At 34.4% G+C, this 21,336-nt stretch overlaps 1 protein-coding gene across 1 annotated transcript in view; it reads left to right on the forward strand.

Moving 5' to 3' along the window:
* The window catches only part of LOC113055912 (cadherin-12-like), a 119,826-nt gene that overhangs the window by 89,481 nt on the left and 9,009 nt on the right, over positions 1 to 21,336 (forward strand). The window contains exons 7-8 of the mRNA XM_026222293.1: positions 12,533 to 12,786; positions 16,196 to 16,332. Of these exons, the coding sequence (XP_026078078.1) occupies positions 12,533 to 12,786; positions 16,196 to 16,332 (391 nt within the window). The remainder of the gene's footprint in view (positions 1 to 12,532; positions 12,787 to 16,195; positions 16,333 to 21,336) is intronic.

Consider the following 21,336-nt stretch of genomic DNA (forward strand, 5'->3'; position numbering starts at 1 on the left):
AACATTATATATTGAAAGCTGAAATCATGAGATAAAATAATAGAAAAAGTTAATTATGACAAAATATCAACTTGTGATAACTATGATTTTTTACAGAATTATGATTTAGCAAATAATGTTTAATAGTAAAATATAGTAAAATTATTCCATATTACTAATTAATTCATAATAACTAATTTTACTCACAATTTTGACCAAACTGCCATCGCTGCCAACCAGATAAGTAAATAAATAAATAAAAATAAATTCCAATATGAAATAACCATGGTATATTTCCCATAAAAAATGTGTGTGTTCCCGTCATTTTACTGACAACAGCTCCTGTAATTGCGGAACTTCAACATGGGATTCACAGAACGCTTGCTTTTGAAATATGACTCAGTGCATAGTTTATTTGGACCAGCTGGCTCCACTCAATCACAACCTGTTTATATTTTCTGTTGACCGTTCAAAATACGGAACTATGGCAATGGGCATATTATTTCTTTTTTTTTACTTTACATGCATGATGATATTGCATGTAGAACATAGCAAATATTTTCAAACTACTGAATGATGTACTACTATTTTGCCTGTAAAAAGCAAAGAAATGAAGTCGAAGACTATAGCGGGACTGAATTAGATGTGTGTGTGTGTGTGTGTGTGTGTACTGTATGTGGCGAGAGGATCATCAGGGCTTAAGGATTCTGAGTGATTACCTGCTCTACTGTCAGCTTGAACATGGGCCACACAGGAGATCATGAAAATGTTTAGAAAACCTCTCGGCTAAAGTAGCGATTAAAGCAAACAAAAGGCCCTGCCGATCCCTGCCACAATCGTGCGGAACATCCCTATTTACAATTCCTTAAGTAAACACTCACCAACACAATTATGAGCGCACACACAGAGCGAGTCATGTAATTCCTTATCTTCAGCTCTACTAAAAGGATGCTCTTGTCAGATTAAAATGCTTGGTGAATTGCAGCATATTTGTGTCTCTGTCAGTAACTGTGAATGAAACAAGTGTTTTGTGATAGCAGTAACTGAATTACTAAATATAGAGGAGCTGCTCTGATGCCACAGACCCCACACATTTCACGTGTAGAGGAAACAGAATTGTCACATTTTAAAGTACAATTTTCTCAGAGTGAGATGTTACAATAGCTATGTTTCAATCAACCTATTTTTATGCGCATTTTGGATTACCACATAAATACCACTACATGGAAACACCAGGTTGTGCATAAATTAAAAAAAAATGAACATAAAAAAAAAAAAAAAACGTATGCACACAACTGAGTAGGATAAATATTTTGTCCAATGAGAAAAAAACTGCATAACCTATGATTTAAAGACATTTACTGAATAAATTCCACCATGTGCATTGAAAAAGTCGTGTGAATTTGTGCTATAAGACATGACGACTTAATTAATTCTCATCATCTATATGTCGTTTTGGTTGATCTGTCTGTCATCACAGTATTTCTGTGTATTTATTCTCTTACATGACTGCGTTCCCAAACAGTAGGCATCCACCTCTAAAAGCAATGACCACGTTTATAGTGTTTCGTCTGCTCGCTCTAAAGTGCAAATAATTTATTACATATGAAAATTATTATATTCAGTGGCTTCTCCTAATATTCTTAGAGATATTTAGTGCCAGTTTATCAGGAAGTGACGATTTTGCTCTCTTTGACTCATTGGATGGAAACGGTGCTTTATTCTTAAATGTTTTATGCGATATTCCAGTTTTGCATAAAAACTAAAGTTGCATCTTTGGATGGAAACATAGCTATTGACAATCTGCTATTAAATAACATACACTGTGTTTTTAACCAAATGTAAAATACACTACAAAAGAAAACAGTTATTTTAAATTATAATATTTCAAAATATTACATTTTTTTAATTTATTTATTATTTATTCCTCAAATAAGTGCAGCCTTGTGAGCATAATAAACTTCTTTAAAAAATGTAAAACTTACTAAGCCCAAACTTTTTACTGGTAGTGTGTGTATGTCTACACGTACACATATGAATAAATATATAATCAAACAAAGTCAGGTTACAGTGTAATCACATTGGGAGCCTTAGATTTCACACCAGTCAGCATTCTGTGTGACGGTGTGAAGCACAAAAGCCCCCAATTCCCTGCAAGTGGGTCAGCTCATGATTAGTCATCAAAGACAAATGATGTTTGTTTCTCCCATTAGTAAACAAAAGCAATTATTCTTTACAGTTGTGAGAGAAGTCTGATCCCACAGGATCTCACCGTGTGCCACTCCCTCAGAGTTGGCAACAAAAGACAAAATAACAAGCCTTCTAATTATCACATAGTTCACTTTAAATAAAGAAACAATGACACAATATTAAGGGTAATCTGTGCTGTAGAGAGGTCAGTAAGACAATACAAGAAAAAGTGTGAGGCAGGGATTAACTAGGATACACCATTTTCATACAAAAAAATAAAATAAAAAAAGGAAAATAAAAATGTGTAAAGCATATTCACTTGATTTGAGACCAGTTGCAAAAGAGGTAAGTCTTGGTTGCTAAAATCAAATTAGATGACTTTATCCATTGTTATTTCACTTCATCACATTTATTTCAATATGTTTTGTTTGGGAACAGGGACATGTACTGTAGGTTTCTAACAGGAGTAAGCAGTGCCACCTATAAGGTGGGTCCTTGTTGACGTACTGGTAAAATAAATAAAAAAGGCAAAGTTCAGAATGGAATACTAGCTCAGGCCTCACTGAATACTGAAATATACAAGATACTTGTTATATATTTACGAAACAGAATGCATTATACAGCAACAAAGATATCAAACATTAGTATGTAACATTTTTTGTCACGTAACATGAAGTTTGGAGACCTCATAAAAGCATGCAATGGATGTTTTTTTTTACTGTTTTCAAGAAGTTGTAAAACAGTGTGATCAGAAAATGTGTAAAAATAAAGAGGAATAAAGCACTAGCCAAGCAACTGCCATTAAGGCGAATGGGAGTCTTGACGGTTAACGTTTACCAGGTATGATACACTTACTTGGTTTAATATAGCGACTGACATTTAATTATGGTCTTGCAAAGAAAAATGGGTATTTATTTGTTTGTTTGTTTATTTATTTATTTGCTTCTTAACATTTGGCAGTCTTACATTAAAAATCATGGCTAATATCACTTCCTGATAATTCTTTCTCACTGGAAATGAAATGTCGAGCACACTGTATTATGGTATATTCCATGCATATAAAAAGTATGTCATGTATGTGAAAAACATTTTATATTTTTGTTAAATGTCTTTGGCAGTCATGTTAAATATGTTAACATTTTGGCTGATATCACTTCCTCTGCTTATCTTTTTTTTGCTGGAAATGTGATGTCAAGTCAAGCACATTCTATTATGTTATATATAGTATTCCATTCATTTGCATTTACATTTAATCATTTAGCAGACGCTTTTATCCAAAGCGACTTACAAATGAGAACAACAGAAGCAATCAGACCAACGAGAGAACAACAACAGTATACAAGTGCCATGACAAGTCTCAATTAGTCTAGCACAGAACACGTAGCAATTTTTTATTTTTTTTGAATAGAATAGAAAAGAAAAGGTAGGTGCTATTATTTGTTGGTCAAGCACTGACGAAAAAGATGTGTATTTTAGAAGTTTTATGAAAAATAATGAAGACTCAGCTGTTTGAATTTAGATCAGGAGGTCATTCTACCAGCTGGGCACAGTCCAGGAAAAAGTCCATGATAGGGATTTTGAACCTCTTTGGGATGACATCACAAGGCGTCGTTCAGTGGTTGGAATGAGAAGGAGAGTTGAGTGTCATCAGCATAGCTGCGATACGAAAACCATGCTTCTGAATGATAGATCCTAATGACGTCATGTAGATGGAGGAGAGAAGTGGTCCAAGCACTGGGCCTTGAGGAACCCCAGTAGCAAGAACTTGTGACTTAGAAACCTCACCCCTCCAAGACACCCTGAAGGATCTACCTGAGAGGAAGGACTTAAACCACAGGAGTGCGGTTCCAGAGATGCCCATCTTTCTGAGGGTGGACAGGAGAATCCGGTGGTTAGACAGATCCAGCAAGATGAGTACTGAAGATTTGGAAGCTGCTCCTGCCCGTCGCAGGGCTTCAGTAACCAAGAGCAGGGCAGTCTCAGTTGAGCTGAGATAAAATAATATTTGGAAGTAAAACAGCTTGTTTACCTTTATGCATACTGTACATGCGTGAATGTGAGACGTTATGACATGAGAGACAAGTGCAGTGACAAACATCTCATGATATATACTTGATAATATCCAATAATGCATATCAAAGACTCCACAGATGTGTGTGTGTGTGCAAGTAGGGATGTCAGCATGCACACAATGCGGTAAGGAGAAGGGATATAAAAATAAATAAATAAAAAAAGAAACTTTTGCTGAGAGCAGCAGTCTGAGGGAGATGAGATGTTAGCAGCGTGTTTGTGACAGTGCTGTGAACTGAGGTTATTGGAGGGGATATTTCATACTGTATTTCATTCTTAACGTCAAGAATCTAAAAAAACAAAACAAAGGTGTGTTATGACACTATGTGTGCCTGTGGATATATGCATCAAACTGGTGTGCAATATGCATTTGTTGTGCACTAGTTTTGTGTTTATGTCTGAATCAATCTCTTTTGGAAGCCCAAAGGATTATGGTGAGATAACCCCATGTGAATGAAGACATCAAGCATCTCAGCTGCAACATGAATTATCGACACAGAAAACTCATTTTAGCAGTAGAGGGCTCTGCATGCTTTGCTGGTTCCAAATAGAGGGCTGTATGTGTCCTCATCCCCTGCTGAGGTTGGAATATGCTTTACCATCTATTTCCAACCAGTTGTGCTCTGCTGTGTTTACCTGCAGTGATCGTTCAGTATCAAAACAATGTCAGATTTGATGTATTGGCTAATACTTGTGGAACAGTGTTGTGAAATACAGTTTATGACTTCAGTTGTGTGGTTGTGTGCTAGGATAAGAGATGCTGCTACTGATTTGGTGCAACACATCATGTCAATGTATTCAGTCATTTCAAGGGCAGTTTCCCTTAAGGTTCTCAATTAGTGGGCCATTTTCCAAAGAAAAATCATCATGCTTTGCTAAATCATAATTATGATATAGTAAATCATAAATAATTAGAGTTCAAAGTACAAAGTAAAGTAATTATGAGACATTAAGTCATAATTATGAGATGAAGAGTCAGAAAGTAGACAATGATATACTTAATCATAATTGTTAGATAAACATTATGATGTGCTAAGTCATAATTGTGGAAAAAAAATTGATTATGGGAAGTCATAATTATGAGATAGCATCATGATATACTATCTCATGTTTAAGATAAAAAGCAAACATTGTGACTAACATAATTATGTGATTAAAAGTCAAAATGTTTTGCAAAATAAAAATGATAAAAAGAAAAAAAGTTGAAATTATGACATAATAAGTCACAGTTATGAGGTAAATGTAAATATGACATACAAAGTCATCACTGTAGGGTAAAAAGTCCAGCTATGAGGCCTACAGGAATATTAAGGTTATTTTCAATGTAATGGCTAGGCATTGCATTTATGGCATGCTGATAATTTGGGAAATGTTTGGGTTAAAAATATTCCTTTAACCTGGAGTCTTTATTGTACCTCTCTGGCACACATTTTGTTGCTGCTTGAATAATTCAGAATATAAAGCAAATTAAGTCAGCAAAAGATTCATAAGGGTATAAATTTAGAACTGCACAGCTGCAGTTGCCAGCACTCTCTAAAGTCATTCACTAACCGAGTGAACTTTTTTTGGGAGCTGTGTCTTTGTGCCAATACAAATTATCCACTGTGCATTTTTGCTTATAACATTTAATAATATGTAAGATGTTCCTGTAATGCATTCATTAATGCTGATTGAATGAGCTCTTATCCACCAAATAGATGCAAGAGATGCAGACAGATCCTTGACTTTGAAAAGGCATCCTGGCTATGGCTTGCATTGTCAGTAATTTACAAGCCTATTCTAATAAAATAGAATATATTATTGGGTGCTGTGCCAGTGTCCAGGAAGAACTGTTGCTTTCTTTGGTGCTGAAAGTATGTCATTGTGTTTGTTTTTTGTTTTTTTGTTGTTGTTTTTTTGTTGTTTTTGTTTGTTTGTTTGTTTGTTTTTGTATGCAAAAGGTGCAAATATAAGTAGACCAGAATGCTTTTCAACCCTTTTCTGAAGGATCATTTGGCACTGAAGACTGGAGTAATGATGGAGAAATAAAATTCAACATTGCCATTACAGGAAGAAATTACATTTTGAGATGCATTCCAATAGAAATATAATATTAAAATAAAATAAAAAATTTAATCACATAAGTGCAGCTGTTGTTTTTATAAGAGACTTATGATAAATAAATAAATTAATAAATGAATCTTACTAGCCTCATTTTTTTTAAGTATAAGCAGTACCTTATATAGAATAATTCTGTAATGTTTTGAATTATTCTTGCTGGTGATGTTTTAACTTCAAACTTAAGTCATTCCTGGATGATAATGTTAGATTTTGTTTGTTAAATTATATTGCACAAGACTAACAGAATGGAAATGAATATTGGGAAAATCTATACTAATTCTACAATCCCTGTGTCCCTTTCAAATCCTGTCTTGAAAAGCTGATGAGAAAAGTTGTGGTAGTGTAATGTTCTTCCTAACACAAACAAATCCAGCTCTGTTTCAACGTCCTAAAGAGGAAAGTGCATGAGCAAGCGAGTGAGTGAGTGTCTGATGGGCTCATGCACAAAAAAAAAACAGCCTTTCATGAAAACTCAGAGCTATTTCAAAGGCCAAGGCTAACAGGCGCACTGTAACAAGAAGTGCACTTTTTTTCCAGGTGATTCACAGTGCAATCTTATTTAGATGAAGGCAACCTAAATTAAACTACGAAAAGCTGTGAACGAGTTCTGCATACCAATAGTAGTGTATATTGACATTGTGCAGAGAAGCCCTGAGGATTAAAGACCTGACTTTAATAATAGCTATTGATTTCACAAATATCTTCTTAAGTAAGAAGAGAATAATGCAGTATTTGGCTGTGTGGGTAAAATGTCTGCTGGAGTTTCTATTGGTTGCCATGAATAAGCACAGATCCCGAACGCTAATGGAAATAAAAGTGAACTTTACATCAAAGTGCTCTCGCATCTACACCATGAGCTGTGGTGGAAATTCACCAGAGGACGGTGACGCTGCATTTTAAATGTCCTTTTTGGAAATTGGAAATAGTGAAGAGAATACTAATGGTAGACATATTTACATTGCATTGAATGGCTCTGAGCATCTGCACCCACACAATGGATGGTGTTTGTTTCAGGATCAGGTGCGCAATTGTTCAATTCCCGTGGCTGGCATTGACGTCTTGGGCTGCGATCGTCTGAATTTCTTTGCTGGCACTCACACCAGTGCAAGGAGGGACCACATTACCATATCAAAGAGCATGAAGTACATCATTAGCATGAAGTACTGAATTTAAAGTGCCTTTTGTTCAGGTAACGTTTAAGTGTAAGCACACGCTGATACGGAAATGAGTATTTCCTTCACATTCACATGTACACGTACTGTCTGAACTACTAACACCTTTCCTGAAGCCTTTGATCTACTTGTTGAAAAAAGTTCCCCAAAGCTTTCAGATTCTCAGACCTATTGTATCTGTTACAAATGCACACAGATGCACTCAGTCTCTTGAGAGAAAATTGGAACCAATACCACATATATATCTGTATTTATTTAAATCTGTTATACATTAATAAATAAAGTGGTGGTTGTATTAGCCGCAGGATACTTGCTAACGTGAACTGTGAAATAGCAGCATCTGTTGTTTATTTATTTTTTGCGGAAACCATGATTTGTATTTATTTATTTATTTGCATTATTCAATGAATAAAAAGTAATTTAAAAGCAGCATTAACTTGAAATGTTTTACTGCAGTTTTATTTCTCAAAAGTAATTGACCTTGCATGACCTAGTCATAGCCCCCAGACTTTATTTTACAAAAGTTAGATCAATATATTGTTTTCTGTGAATGAGTGAGCAGGATGATTTTCAAATCATTTTATAGCTAAAACTCTAGTCTACCACATCCAGTTCTCAAATGTGTTGTGGACAATTAAGTCATTTCAGTGACTTTTGAATATATATATATATATATATATATATATATATATATATATATATATATATTTATTATTATTATTTTTTCACTAACCACACATAAATATTTGTTTCTCAAAAACACAAACATGTACATGCATGCTGATTACTTATTTCTTATTATTGTAGCACAGTTTGTGCTGAATACAGTTTAATCAGACTTTCATACTGTATGTTTTTAAGATAATGAAAAAAAGCACAAATATCAGGACAGGTCAAAACTTCTCCAGGGCCCCAAAAAAACCTCAGACCCCAGATTAAACCCCATTGGAAATCAGTGGAATGACTTGACTGAAGTCAACGAACACTCACCATTAAATGTAACTGAACTTGAGCAGTTCTGCAAAGAGGAGTGTGTGAATATTGCAAAGTCTAGATGTGCAAAGTTAGCAGAGACATATCTCAACAGACTAAAGGCTGCAATTAAAGCAAAAGGTGGTTCAACAAAATACTGACACAAAGGGGTGTTCCTTTTCTGTATTGCACTATATTGCACTAGTATGATTTCCGCATGTATCTTGAGGAACATGTTTAACATCTGAAGGGCAATCCGAATAAATGCTAAATCAGTGCCCCACCCCCATGCAATCAATTTTTTTGAATTACATTTGAATTACACACTTGTGTGTGTGTGTGTGTGTGTGGTGGGGGGGTCATTTTAACACCGATAGCTAATATTTTATGTGTGTCCCTTGAGCTATTGTCCTATTGTCCTACAATGACCTTTAATTAAGATCAATGCTTTGTAATGAAAATACTCACTGGAGGTGACATCAAATATTAATATAAATAATTATAAATATAAATTAATATAAATAATGCTGAGTTGTGTAACTCATCTGTTTTGTTGATATATAAAAGTTAATGGATGTTTGAAACTTATTTTGTCAAGACCGCAAGAACAGAACAATAGATGGAGCTGACAATAAGTTTAAAACCACCATGTATTCTCAATTCACTCATTCAGTGCCAGCTATTTTGATTTTATAATGAATAGTTTATGTTATTTTTCAACCTGACCCATGTTGAGTGACAGGCAAGGAAAATTACACATTATAAAAATGTAATTATATCCTAGCAGAAGTGAATGTCTCTGAACATTTTCTTAATGAATATATATTTTTCTCATTTCAGCTAGTTTTTTCCCACTACTCAAGTATGATCAATTGGCTATACAATTAAGTATATGCTATTAAAACAACAGCTCTTCTTCTCATGGTCAAGGGTTTATTTATTTATTTATTTTTTAATGACACAGTATAAAGCATTCAGGACCTTTACGAGAAAAAGCTGTTGTAAAGTATAGTCTTTGTATTGTGATTTGGTTCTATTACAGCTAGTGACACACTTGAAGAGCCTTTCATTAGTTTTGAGTCACTGTCATTACCCTTCCTGCGTCTTTTCTCTCTGTCTCTCTCTCTTTCCCTTGTCTCGGCGTAAAGTCATTAACCAGGGCTGCCGGTGTGATGTGGCCACTCACACACACTAAAAGGGCAATGATGCTCTTGAAATTCTTCTATAGGCTAAACCTCCTCACCTCCAATAATCCTGCAGCTTCCTCTGACATTTAATCACAGTTCACGTCCGTCCACCATCAATACCGTACACGGATTGTGGACAAGACGCCACGTCTGGTTCACCCTTTTCACCTCACTTCTCGTGTCTGTCGTGAAAACTCAAATGGGAATCTGATGAACATGGTAATAAAAGCAGGTGTTGATATGGAAATGTGTGTAATGGAGCGCTTTTTTCCCATCAGTCATTCTTTGAGAACATAAGTAGGAACTTATGCTTACCACGGCTGCATTTATTTGATAAAAAAAAAAGCAAAACTATAAAATTCGTAAATATGAAATACGTTTCTATTTTAATATATTTTTAAGCGTAATGTATAAAGCTGACATTGTCACTTTTGATCAATTGAAATTTAATTGAAAGTATGTGTGTGTGTGGGGGGGGGGGGGTGCTCTTGTTTTTGTGACATATCATGACACAACTCTTTATAATGACATGGGTATGACACAGGTATTACAAGGAGAGGGTGACTTATGAGGACATAACCCATGTCCATTTTTTAAAACGCTTATAAATCATACAGAATTAGTTTTTTTTGGAAAAGTAAAAAATGCAAAAAGTTTCCTGTGAGGGTTAGGTGTAGGGTTGGTGAAGGGCAATATAATATACAGTTTGTACAGTATAAAAACCTAAATATTTTATTCATATATTATATGGGAATGCATCATCTGAGCAAAGAAGATCGTTTGACATTTTCTGACTGTAGCAAAAAATGCATTTTTATGAAGTCACCATCGGTGCAGAGGTGAGGCAGATGCTGATTTGTATCTCCATATCTCTGTTTTTGCATGTTTCTAAGTATTAATTTACACTGAAGCAAAGCTGTTGTTTGGCCAAATAGTTTACAAGCTAAAATGACCTTGAAAACTCACGGGAGTATTTCTCAGGCACTGCGACTGAAGATCCAGCCATAATTCAATATGAGCATCACTAAAGATCACTTTGAGGAAACCAAGATGGAAAATAACCACATGAAATGGCAGTCAGAGAGCAATTTATAGCTTTTGTTTCAAATTAGAGACACAAAGGCTATGCATTCTGATTGAAACGAAGGACGTGGCATAATGTCATCTGGATAGAAACACAGTTTCACTAGCGTTATGCATAATAAAGAAGATAGAAGTCCTCCACGTGTCCTTTTTTTTCTGAAAAGCAAGCTATTTTTCCTGCAAACTGCTTTTCTGTCGTTTTTCTGTAGCGTGCAACCTTAATATCAATGTACCTCTTGGCCTCAAAAGGCCAAACAGTGTCGTCTCTGTGGGACACAGAAGGCCATAGGCTAGTTTAAATATTGAGATAAATATCTTTTGTGAAAAATGATTTGGGTCCTAATTACTTGTGGGCAACTGTGAGCTTATTGTCCCTGTATTTAAGTAGTTAAGACTTCGGTAATACCAGTGCGTCTGTTTTCATGTCAACAAGAATTCAGCTAATTAGCAACTGCATTTTTTGGAGGTTCACTGTTACTTAATTGGGAGTCTAATTAGCACCATTTGATTTAGTTGACGTGGAAACTTCAGCAAGGACCATCTGACACCTTCCAATCCCAAATGATCCAGATTTGCCACGCACATGAAGTTGATGTCTTTTTCTTTCTCAGCTAAATGGCTGTTTGCTTTGGTGCAAAATACATGTTACATCCATATAGAGTGCTTATGCTGCGTATTTATGGATGAGCCGGTGTCATTCATTTCTACCTGTGGTGTTGTTTTCATCTGAAAATGATATAGAAGTAAATTGCTCATGATGGAAACCATATACAGGTCAGATAAATGATCTCCTTTGCCCTTTCGCCATCTCTGAAAGACAGAGAGAGATTGTACAATAGTGTTGTATGGTTTTCATCTCTAGATGGGCTGCTTTGATTTAGTGGTGCGAAACCACAATCACCCACACACACACATTTTACGGCTGTCATACTGATGACATACAAGCTTTCATTTAGAAGAACCAAAGGGAGAATTTAAAGATAAATCTCAACAGTAAAGGGCTCACCTCCCCATTGATTCAGGAGAAAATGCACATGGGAGTATGAGAGAACCATTTTTGGAGTGACATGACTAAAAGCAATTGTGACAAACTTCCCCAGACAGGCCAACATCGACACACTGGAGATCTAAGAAAGGCCCTGCATTTGAAATGATCAAAGCGAGCAATTTATGCAAAAGATGAGACAAAAATAAATAAATGAAGCTTTAATGCAAAACCTCATTGAATGGCCAATATGGAGAACGATGTTTGTTGGCATCTTTGTTGAACCTGATGCTGTAGTTATGAATTAAATCAATCAAAAGTGACAGTGAAGACATGTTTAATATGACAAATGATTCTGATCTACCACGGTTTACACAAAAATCTTAAACAGAAAACACAAAAATAGTCCAACATTGATGATAATAAGAAATGTTTCTTGAGCACACAATCAACACCGCATTGATTTCTGAAGCATCATGTGACACCGAAGACTGCAGAAAATTCAGCTTTCCCATCAAAGGAATAAATTACATTTGAAAAATATTAAAATAGAAAACAGTAGCAAAATAAATGCAGCTTTGCTGGGCATAAGAGACTTATTTCAAAAACATTAATAAATCTTACTAACCCAAAGCTTCAAGTAAAAAATAGAAATACATGTGTAATATAAATAGAATAGCCAGCCAAATATTGACCCCTTAGTTGTGTCTAATTCAAGAGGCTTTGACATACTTTATAAATGAGATGCATTCAACTTTATTTTTTTCTACTTTTCTGTTTCTCTTTTTTCCTAGCCATTGGACTATGAGACCAAAAAAGCATACACATTTAAAGTGGAGGCCTCCAATGCACACCTGGATCCACGGTTCCACAGTTTCGGCCCGTTCAAAGACACAGCGACAGTGAAGATAAACGTTCTGGACGTGGATGAGCCTCCCGTCTTCAGCAAACCCTCCTACGCGATGGATGTTTATGAGGACACGCCACAAGGCACCATTATAGGAGCCGTGACGGCACAGGATCTCGACGCAGGAAACAGTCCAGTCAGGTATTCAAACACAACACATATAAACGGATCAGGCTAGCTGCTAGGGGCTGGTGACCAGATGGTTGTTAGTTCAGTCCTTGCAAGAAGAAAGCTATCACCATTGTGCCTTTGAGTTTTTATTTATTTTTTTATTTTGTATTTTTTTCATGGAACAATTGGCTGTGTGCCGATAAATAAAGTATTTATATATATAAAAAAAATAATAATAATGTATATATATATATATATATATATATATATATATATATATATATATATATATATATATGTATATATATATATATATATATATATATATATATATATATATATATATATATATATATATATATATATATATATATATACAGAAATATATATTTATACAGAAATCTGTATGCATGCAAACATTCCATCTCCCACATCCTTATATATTTGTGCACACTAAAAACAGCTGGTAAAAAGAGCAAAATGATAAAATATTTACCTTTTTTTATAACCCATTATGTTTTTGAATTGCACTTCTTAAGATTGCTTTTAAAGATTTACAAGAAGACAAACCATTGATGCATCACTGCGGGGTCCCAAAACTATATCTAACATCACAAGTTAGTTTATTTCTCTATGAATATTTAATTCAGTATACCGTGAGAAAGCAAAATGGACAAAGGAAAGATTTGTATTAGTGAAAGGGATTTGTTTCCTTTTTGTTTTGGCCTTTCCCGATTTATTATTTAGAAACATTTTGACATTGCTCAATGGGGATGTGCACTTTCTCACTGGAAAACAATGGTCCCCAATGAGCTTCCGTGCAAAGTGAACCACGCTTTTAAAATAAGTCTGTACACATCCACACACCGTTGCAGTCAGCGGGAGTGAATGCGGGAGACAAAATAGCCAAAGTGCTTTTTGGTATCGAAGGTTTCTAGGACTTCCTCCAAAGCTTTTAAGTTTTCTCCAAGCTTCAGGGGTCAAGGGAAGAGCCTCAGAGAGTTTAGAAATGGATGGACTTATGAAATCAGTCAATTTGTCCGAAGCTGTGTTGGTCATGTACACGACTGTTCACCAAACGAAACCTTTCTAGAAAGAAGAGGTCAGAGCCCCACAGTGAGCTTAATGGACTGAAACTCACACTTAGATTTCTTCATTTATAAAAAAACTTTTAACCAAAGTGACTGACAAATGAGGAAATACAACATAACAGATTCATTCTAAGGAGGCATGTACACTGATCAGAGAAGAACAGACTAGAACCAGGATGACAGTGAGAAATACTGAAGGAAAAGTCAAAAGTGCTATATATGGAGATTGCATAAACTGATTAAGGACAACATGAAATCAAAACTTTTCATAATTCAATCCAAAGGAAATAAAATATTAATTTGAAAACTTCTAGCAAAATATGTACTTTTTCTTGTAGAATTGCACTTGTAAATGCATAATATTATTAAAGGAAAATGGGTTTCGAACTGCATTTCATGTTGATTTTAGATCAATTTGTCCTTATAGTGTTTGTTTTTAACATACTCCGCTTTTCCACTGGGATATTTATCTCATTACACATTTAGATCTCGGGCCCAGCAAAGCTGCAATTTCAGATTAATCGACCAACTCCTCTTGCTTCCTATTTTTCCAAATAAAACTTGTTTCATCTGTGAGTTAACATTTGAATATACTGACACCGTACTGATTGCATGACCCCTGATTACAGCGACTGTCTTGTTCAATTCACTATCAGTTAATTAGAGGTCAAATTCAGGAGATACACAATTATTTGACTGGCTCTCACATCCTCCTACAGGAATAGAATAGAATAGAGAGTTATGTTAGTTGTTTAAATAAGACAAATATGATGTTCTGCTTCATCTCTCCGCACAGCCAAGGGTCTGTCGAGCCGAGTCTCTAACTACTTTCTACAATGAATAATTTGTTCATCAGTCTGTTTGTTTTGTAATGTAGTAGTCTTGTAAAGATTAATGAAGCAGCATATTGAAATTCTGTTTGAAGCTTTTTTTATTATTATTTTCATTTGGCAGCAGCATTTGCGGTTCAAAATCTTTGCTCTGATAAATTAAGGTAATCATGAGCTAATTGGAAATCAACCAAGAGCTTTTGTGGATCTAAAAAAAAAAAAAAAAAAATTGCAACCATAGTGCCCCGATAGAACATTAAATAGAACATGAAGATTATTTTAAACATTAAAGCCTTCTGATCTTGTTTGAACTTCATATTAAATATTTGACTTTCAAAAGCAGCTTGTGATGACAATCCCAGAACATTTTAGTCTTTCTTCTTTTTCATACATGATGCCACATGACTCTGAGGGTTCTTAGAAATCTTTTCTTTTCCCAAATGTTACACATTTTGAAATGTGCTATGTTAACACAAATTGATGAGTCAGTTATAAGCATTACATTCCGACAGCTGCAGTTGCTGTATGGTATTTATATGATGAGAATCAGGCCTCCTAACGCTTATGGATCACAACATCAAAGTCTTTTGTTGAGAATCCAATGCAAATGCACACAATCCTCAAATGTTTTAAGTTGACCACTTTTTGAGTGTACAAGGCAGCCGCTGAAATGTGGAAAACAGCGTAGCATCTCCCCTCACCCAGCGCTCCCACTTTATTTCTCTTTGCTCAGTTCTAGGTCAAGCCACAAATAAATAAATAAGTAGCGTTGAAAATATCAGCCCGCATTAATGCGTCAAGAGTTTAGAACAGGTTTGTAAAAGTGTTTGTGAGAGAATGAGTCCAAGAAGTTTTTCAAAGTTATTCAAATTCATGCATAATGGGGTGCAAGGTCTCACCGAGACACATGTAAAGTACCCCCTGAGAATGGCTGCGGTGTCTGTTAACAAGGCTGCTATTCCATTACACCGATGTTCACAGCTGTTCAAAACTGGACCCACACACAGTCATTCAGAGTGCACAATATTTTCATGCCAGCATGTCACGTGACTAATGCTCCCCAGGCGTCGCAGCAAAAATGGCTCCACTGCTCCAGGTGTGTGTCCACAGTGTGTGTGTTCACTACTCACTGTTGTGTGTGTGCACTTAGATTGGTTAAATGCACCATACAAGTCACTTTCATTTCAATTCAAATCAAACATAATGAGCGCTGTGCAAAACTGAAAACAAGAAAATGAGAAGAAAAAGTAATAATTACTCTTGAGTATCAGTATGTTAATCTCTTGTAGTACCTAGCCTAGTTAATCAAATGTAATGAACAGTATGTAAGGGCATGTTTAAATCTGGCATTGGTTTGATTAAAATGAAGACAAAAAACAAAACAAACTCAACCTTCAACCCTAAAATGGTTGAAAAAATTCCTCTGTTAGTGTGGTTCATTCGAATAAGTGTGAATGCTGCCATATGAACCTTAGTGCCCACCAAACAAATTTTGTATTTTTTTTTCTGGTTCTTCAGGTATTCCATCGACTGGAAGAGTGACCTGGACAGCTTCTTTGACATTGATCCTGTCAGGGGAACCATCTCCACCAATGAACTTCTTGACAGGGAGAGTATCGCCCAGCACAACATTTCAGTTGTGGCCACTAAAGTTAGTAAGTATGGCTGTGAACCTCAGAAGTGATTCGTAAAAGTTCAGTTGTCTCAAATGCTGGGATTTTTTGCGATCTGATTTTTAGTGGCCCATTGCTGCGCAGTCAGCAGCGCATTACATTAAGTCTGCTTTTTACAAGCATTCATAAAATATGACAACTCTCCTGGAATATGTATTATTACTACAGTGTCTATCCATTCAATTCAGTTCAAAATTGCTTTATTGGCATGACTGTAAATGATACAATATTGCCAAAGTGAAGTATACATAAACAAACAAACAAAAATAAAAATAAAAAAATAAAAAATAAAATATATATATATATATATATATATATATATATATATATATATATATATATATATATATATATATATATATATATATATATATAATAACAATTAATATTATTATCATTATTATTATTATATCTACCTGGCTAATTATGTGCCTAAAAGTGATTTGTGATGTTATTAAAAAATCTAAGTTTTATGTACGTTAAAGGTTTGCCACATAAGAAAAAAAATCATGCTTTGGTAAATAACAATGAAATCTGAATTATAAGATAAAGTTAAAATTATGGCATGCTAAGTAAAAATTATATTCATATACATGTCATTATTCCCTATATATATATATATATATATATATATATATATATATATATATATATATATATATAGTGTTTATGATTTAATTGCATTTAATAATTAATAATAATTTCATAATTAAACAAACCCAATTTTTGTAAATTTCATCTTTATTTGATAATTACTGCTTATAATGTCAGAATTTTGATTAGTTTTTTACCTTTTGTCATAATTTCCACTTTTACTTTATAATTATGACTTTCATCTCATAATTTGTAATTTTTGTGTAATAATTATACTTCTTCATTCATAATTCTGAAAGCATGATTTAGTATTATTATTATTGGGCTGAAATGCGCTTCCAAACATCTAATTAAAAAACTGTGAGATTATTGGGGGGAAAGGTGTTTTTACAAACTGAATTTCATATTTACTATTTTAGGAAGTAATCTGAAAGGCGATCAAACACCAGCGTCAAAGATGTCATTGCTGTAATTGCGTTTGTGTCCGAAAAGATCTGTGGACTGAATCACCACGTAAATAAGCAAATCCATCGTCATCAAGTCGTCAAATCCGCTAAACAGTCCCCAACGCCATTATCTTGGAGAATATGTGGTGCTCAATCAAAATAACAAAAGCGGCGACTCACATTCATTAAGACGGAATGGGGATGAGAGGTCATTAAAAGTTGAGCCTTCATCACCATGGTAACGGATATTACTCACTGCCTCTCAAGGTTGCACTGGTGATATGCTAATTGTGATTTCTAAAGCTAATTTGGGTGAGATTTAACACAAGACAGGGCTGTTAAACTTCACTCCTGTACTGCAGTGGGAATTGTCCACCCTGTGTTAGAAGCTCCTTTTTTATTCATATTGTATTCACTCTCTGTGTCTTTTAGACAGTTTTACATTCTGTTCCATTGACCCAGATGGGTTCAGAGAAATCACAGAAGCACATATTCTGATAAACTAGGCCATCTCTGCTATTTTTGGCTTTCTATTATATATTACATTTGAAACATCATTTCGCACAACTGTGACTGTATATTTCATATTTTCAACTTTTCCAGGCACCCAAGTAGAATAGTTTATTTTAATATGTAGTTTTGCATGTTCCTAAAGTCGGTCAAAACTTTGTTGCCCACTTTTGACCATTTGGAGTTGTTAACTATATGAGCACAAAAGCATTTAATTAACAAGGTATTTTTGCTGTCCTACGGCTTATAAATGCTCATATCACCAGTGTGCCGTGTGTAATATCCTTACTAGCATTATACAGTGTCTTGTAAAACATGCTTGACAGCTTTTATATCTCTCAGAACCAGTGATTATGAGGTGCAGAGAACACCTGTTCAACCCCATCACAAGCTAGTCTAGCATAAATCACAGCTTTTTGTTATTCTTTTATTCTTTATTTTTTCCTCCCCTCTTCTGCGCTTTTTAGGGGTGTTAATTTCACACCAGGTGGAATTCCAGATGTTCTGGAGCCTCAGAATCATATTGTACTAAATATGAAAGTGCTGAAGGAAGCACGAGTCAGCACACAGTCTCCAAACTCCCCACGCTTGTTGCACATCATGAAAACTTCAGCCTTTAGTTTCCATTAGGACAGCAAACATACACTCAATTTGCATAATCCCTTCTGTGATGCTCATTACAATAGAGTCAACTACGTTAGCTGAAGGAAAAACTATTTTACAATACAGTTAGAACCAATTTTTTACTAAATGTGTTAAGCAGACCAAATTGTTTGCTCTGTTTACACCTCGGACAGTACCAGTGAACAGGGCCACGATCAAAACTGGAAATTGAAAGGGGCATCCTCCTATAGGCTGTTGTAGGCCTACACAAACTGTCCCTCAAACCTGCAAACAAAGCACACTTGTTTTGATCGAAATGAGAAGCACCTTTTAAATATGTGATTATAGCATTTTCATTCGTTTGAAGCCAGGAAAACAATAACCATCAAAGTAAAAAAAAAAAAACAAAAACAAAACAAAAAAACAAAGAGAAATGGACTGTCTTTCTGTCATCAGAGCTACAGCAGCGAAATGGACGATATCTCCATTATATAACAGCGCCATCTAGTGTTAAAACCCGTCATTCAAGTCGTTACGTTGAAGCCATACTTGGCTAGACTTGAAAACTGTTCTCATTGTTGTTGTTGTTGTTTTAATAATAAAATAAAATAAAAGCTCACTAGATTTTAAGAAATTAATTGTAAATTTTTGAAAAACTAGCATTAGCATTCTGCAACAGTTCATAATTTTCATATTAACCTTGATGCATTAATTATTAAATTCTAAAACATAAATATAATAATTCCTAGTCTTTTAAAGTGTATTTTGAATATGTTTGTCTACTACATTTGTCCACTTCAATAGAATATATTTTTACATTTTCCAGAAGAACATCATCACTTTCATGAGAATGTTGAACTTTTTTTATTTTTTTTATTATTTAAACCTGAAACTTATTTAAATTAAACTTAAAGATTTATGTTAAAGATTTGTTTTTTTTTTTTTGACAAAATGACATTTTAAAAATGCCAGTCATATTAAATTGTAGTTTTTTGGGGTCAAGGGTCACACACTGAGTTGTTAACAAAAAAAAAATATCACTATTAAAATTATTGTCATAACGTATTGAAATACAGTATGTTAAATGTATATATTACTATTAAAATTATTGTCATAACGTATTGAAATACAGTACGTTAAATGTATACAATTAGAAAATGATAAATGTCACCATATTTTCATCATTTTCATCTGAACATATCAAATATGTTTTTGGAAATGATTTGTATTTAACTTTTAGTAAGCCAGAACTTAAAAAAAAGAAAAAAAGAAATAAATAAAAAAATACAGCAGTGACTACACAAAAAGTAATTTGCTGCAGGACATTTGGGGCAGAAGCACAGGACCTGGAGAATGATGATGTGTCAGATCTCAGATAAATTGTAACAACAGTAATTTTTATTTTTTTTACTGGACATCAGACACCCTGGAGCTTCTGAAGCTAAGGTAACAAACAGCTACACACACACACACACACACACGCACACTTTCTCTCCAGGAAGATTGCTCATCTTGATCAAGGTCGCTCAGGGGTCTCGGCTCTATACAGGACCCCTGGGAGGGATGAGTTCAGATCCCTCATTCTAAGCCTTCTCACCTTCCCTGAGCTCATCTCACGGATCTGATCTATAAAAGTTTATTCCACACTGATGTTCACCTCCACACTGCACGCTCAAGAAGAATTCAAACAATATAAGGAATACCTGTTCGAAAATCAACAGCTGTGACCTTGTGTGTCTGCTAGAAGCATCTTATTTTTAGACAGATTGTTAGCTTATTTTCTTACCCACTAAAAATGAAAGCCTTCTTTTTTATGTCATTTTAAGAATAGAATAGAATCAATTTGAATATGACTATGACTATGGAGTCATATTTAAAGCCCTTTTAGGTGTAGAACCACATGATGGCAGTATAGTATATTAGTGGTTTAGAACATCAGTACAGTATACCACTCTCAGTCTTTGCTCCCGGTCCTGTCTCTTGGTTCCTCAACAGAAAGCTGATGTGATATATGCCAGCAATGTAATGATTTTAGTAAATAATTGTGTATTCATTAATGTGTCATGGTCAATTCAGTCCCAATTCTAGCAGTTCTTAAATCGTAACAAAACTGAACCGTTTAAAAACGTATATTGGTGATTCTTTTCTATTTGTCTGATTTGGATATTGGGCTGCTTGAAAGTTTTTAAATGGGAATTTCTTCATACTGCACTAACCATTCAAAGGTTTGGGGTCAATGAAATGTTTTAATGTTTTTGAAAGAAGTTTCTCAGCAAGGCTGTATTTATTTGATTAAAGGATCATTAAAATGTTATCGGAATTTAAATAACTGTTTTCTAGTTGAATATATTTTAAAACTGTAATTTATTCCTGTGTTCAAAGCTGAATTGTCAGCAACATTAAACCAGTCTTCAGAGTCACATGATCCTTCAGAAATCATTCTAATATGCTGATTCGGTGCTATAGAAACATTGCTTATTATCAGTTTTATTTCAAGATTATTTATTTGCAATAGAAACACTATAAATGTCTTTACTGTCTCTTTTAATATATCCTTGCTGAATAAAAAAAGAACAAACAAAAATAAAAAAATAAAAAAATATTTAGAACATTATTTTATAAGTTATTATTTTATAAGTCTATAATTTTGGTTTCATGCATGATGCTTATACAGTAGTGAGTATTGTGTGTGATGATAATGATATGTTCTGCAAATGAAAACCTGTTAAATATCTGACATTATAGTTAACAGACATGCCAGATTAATTTGTTTTTTAATAAAAGTATAAATGGTTTCAGATTCTTTAAAATCAGAAACGTTTCCATAACTGAA

This window comes from Carassius auratus, chromosome 37, assembly GCF_003368295.1.
Source record: "Carassius auratus strain Wakin chromosome 37, ASM336829v1, whole genome shotgun sequence".
In the NCBI taxonomy this organism is placed as follows: Eukaryota; Metazoa; Chordata; class Actinopteri; order Cypriniformes; family Cyprinidae; genus Carassius; species Carassius auratus.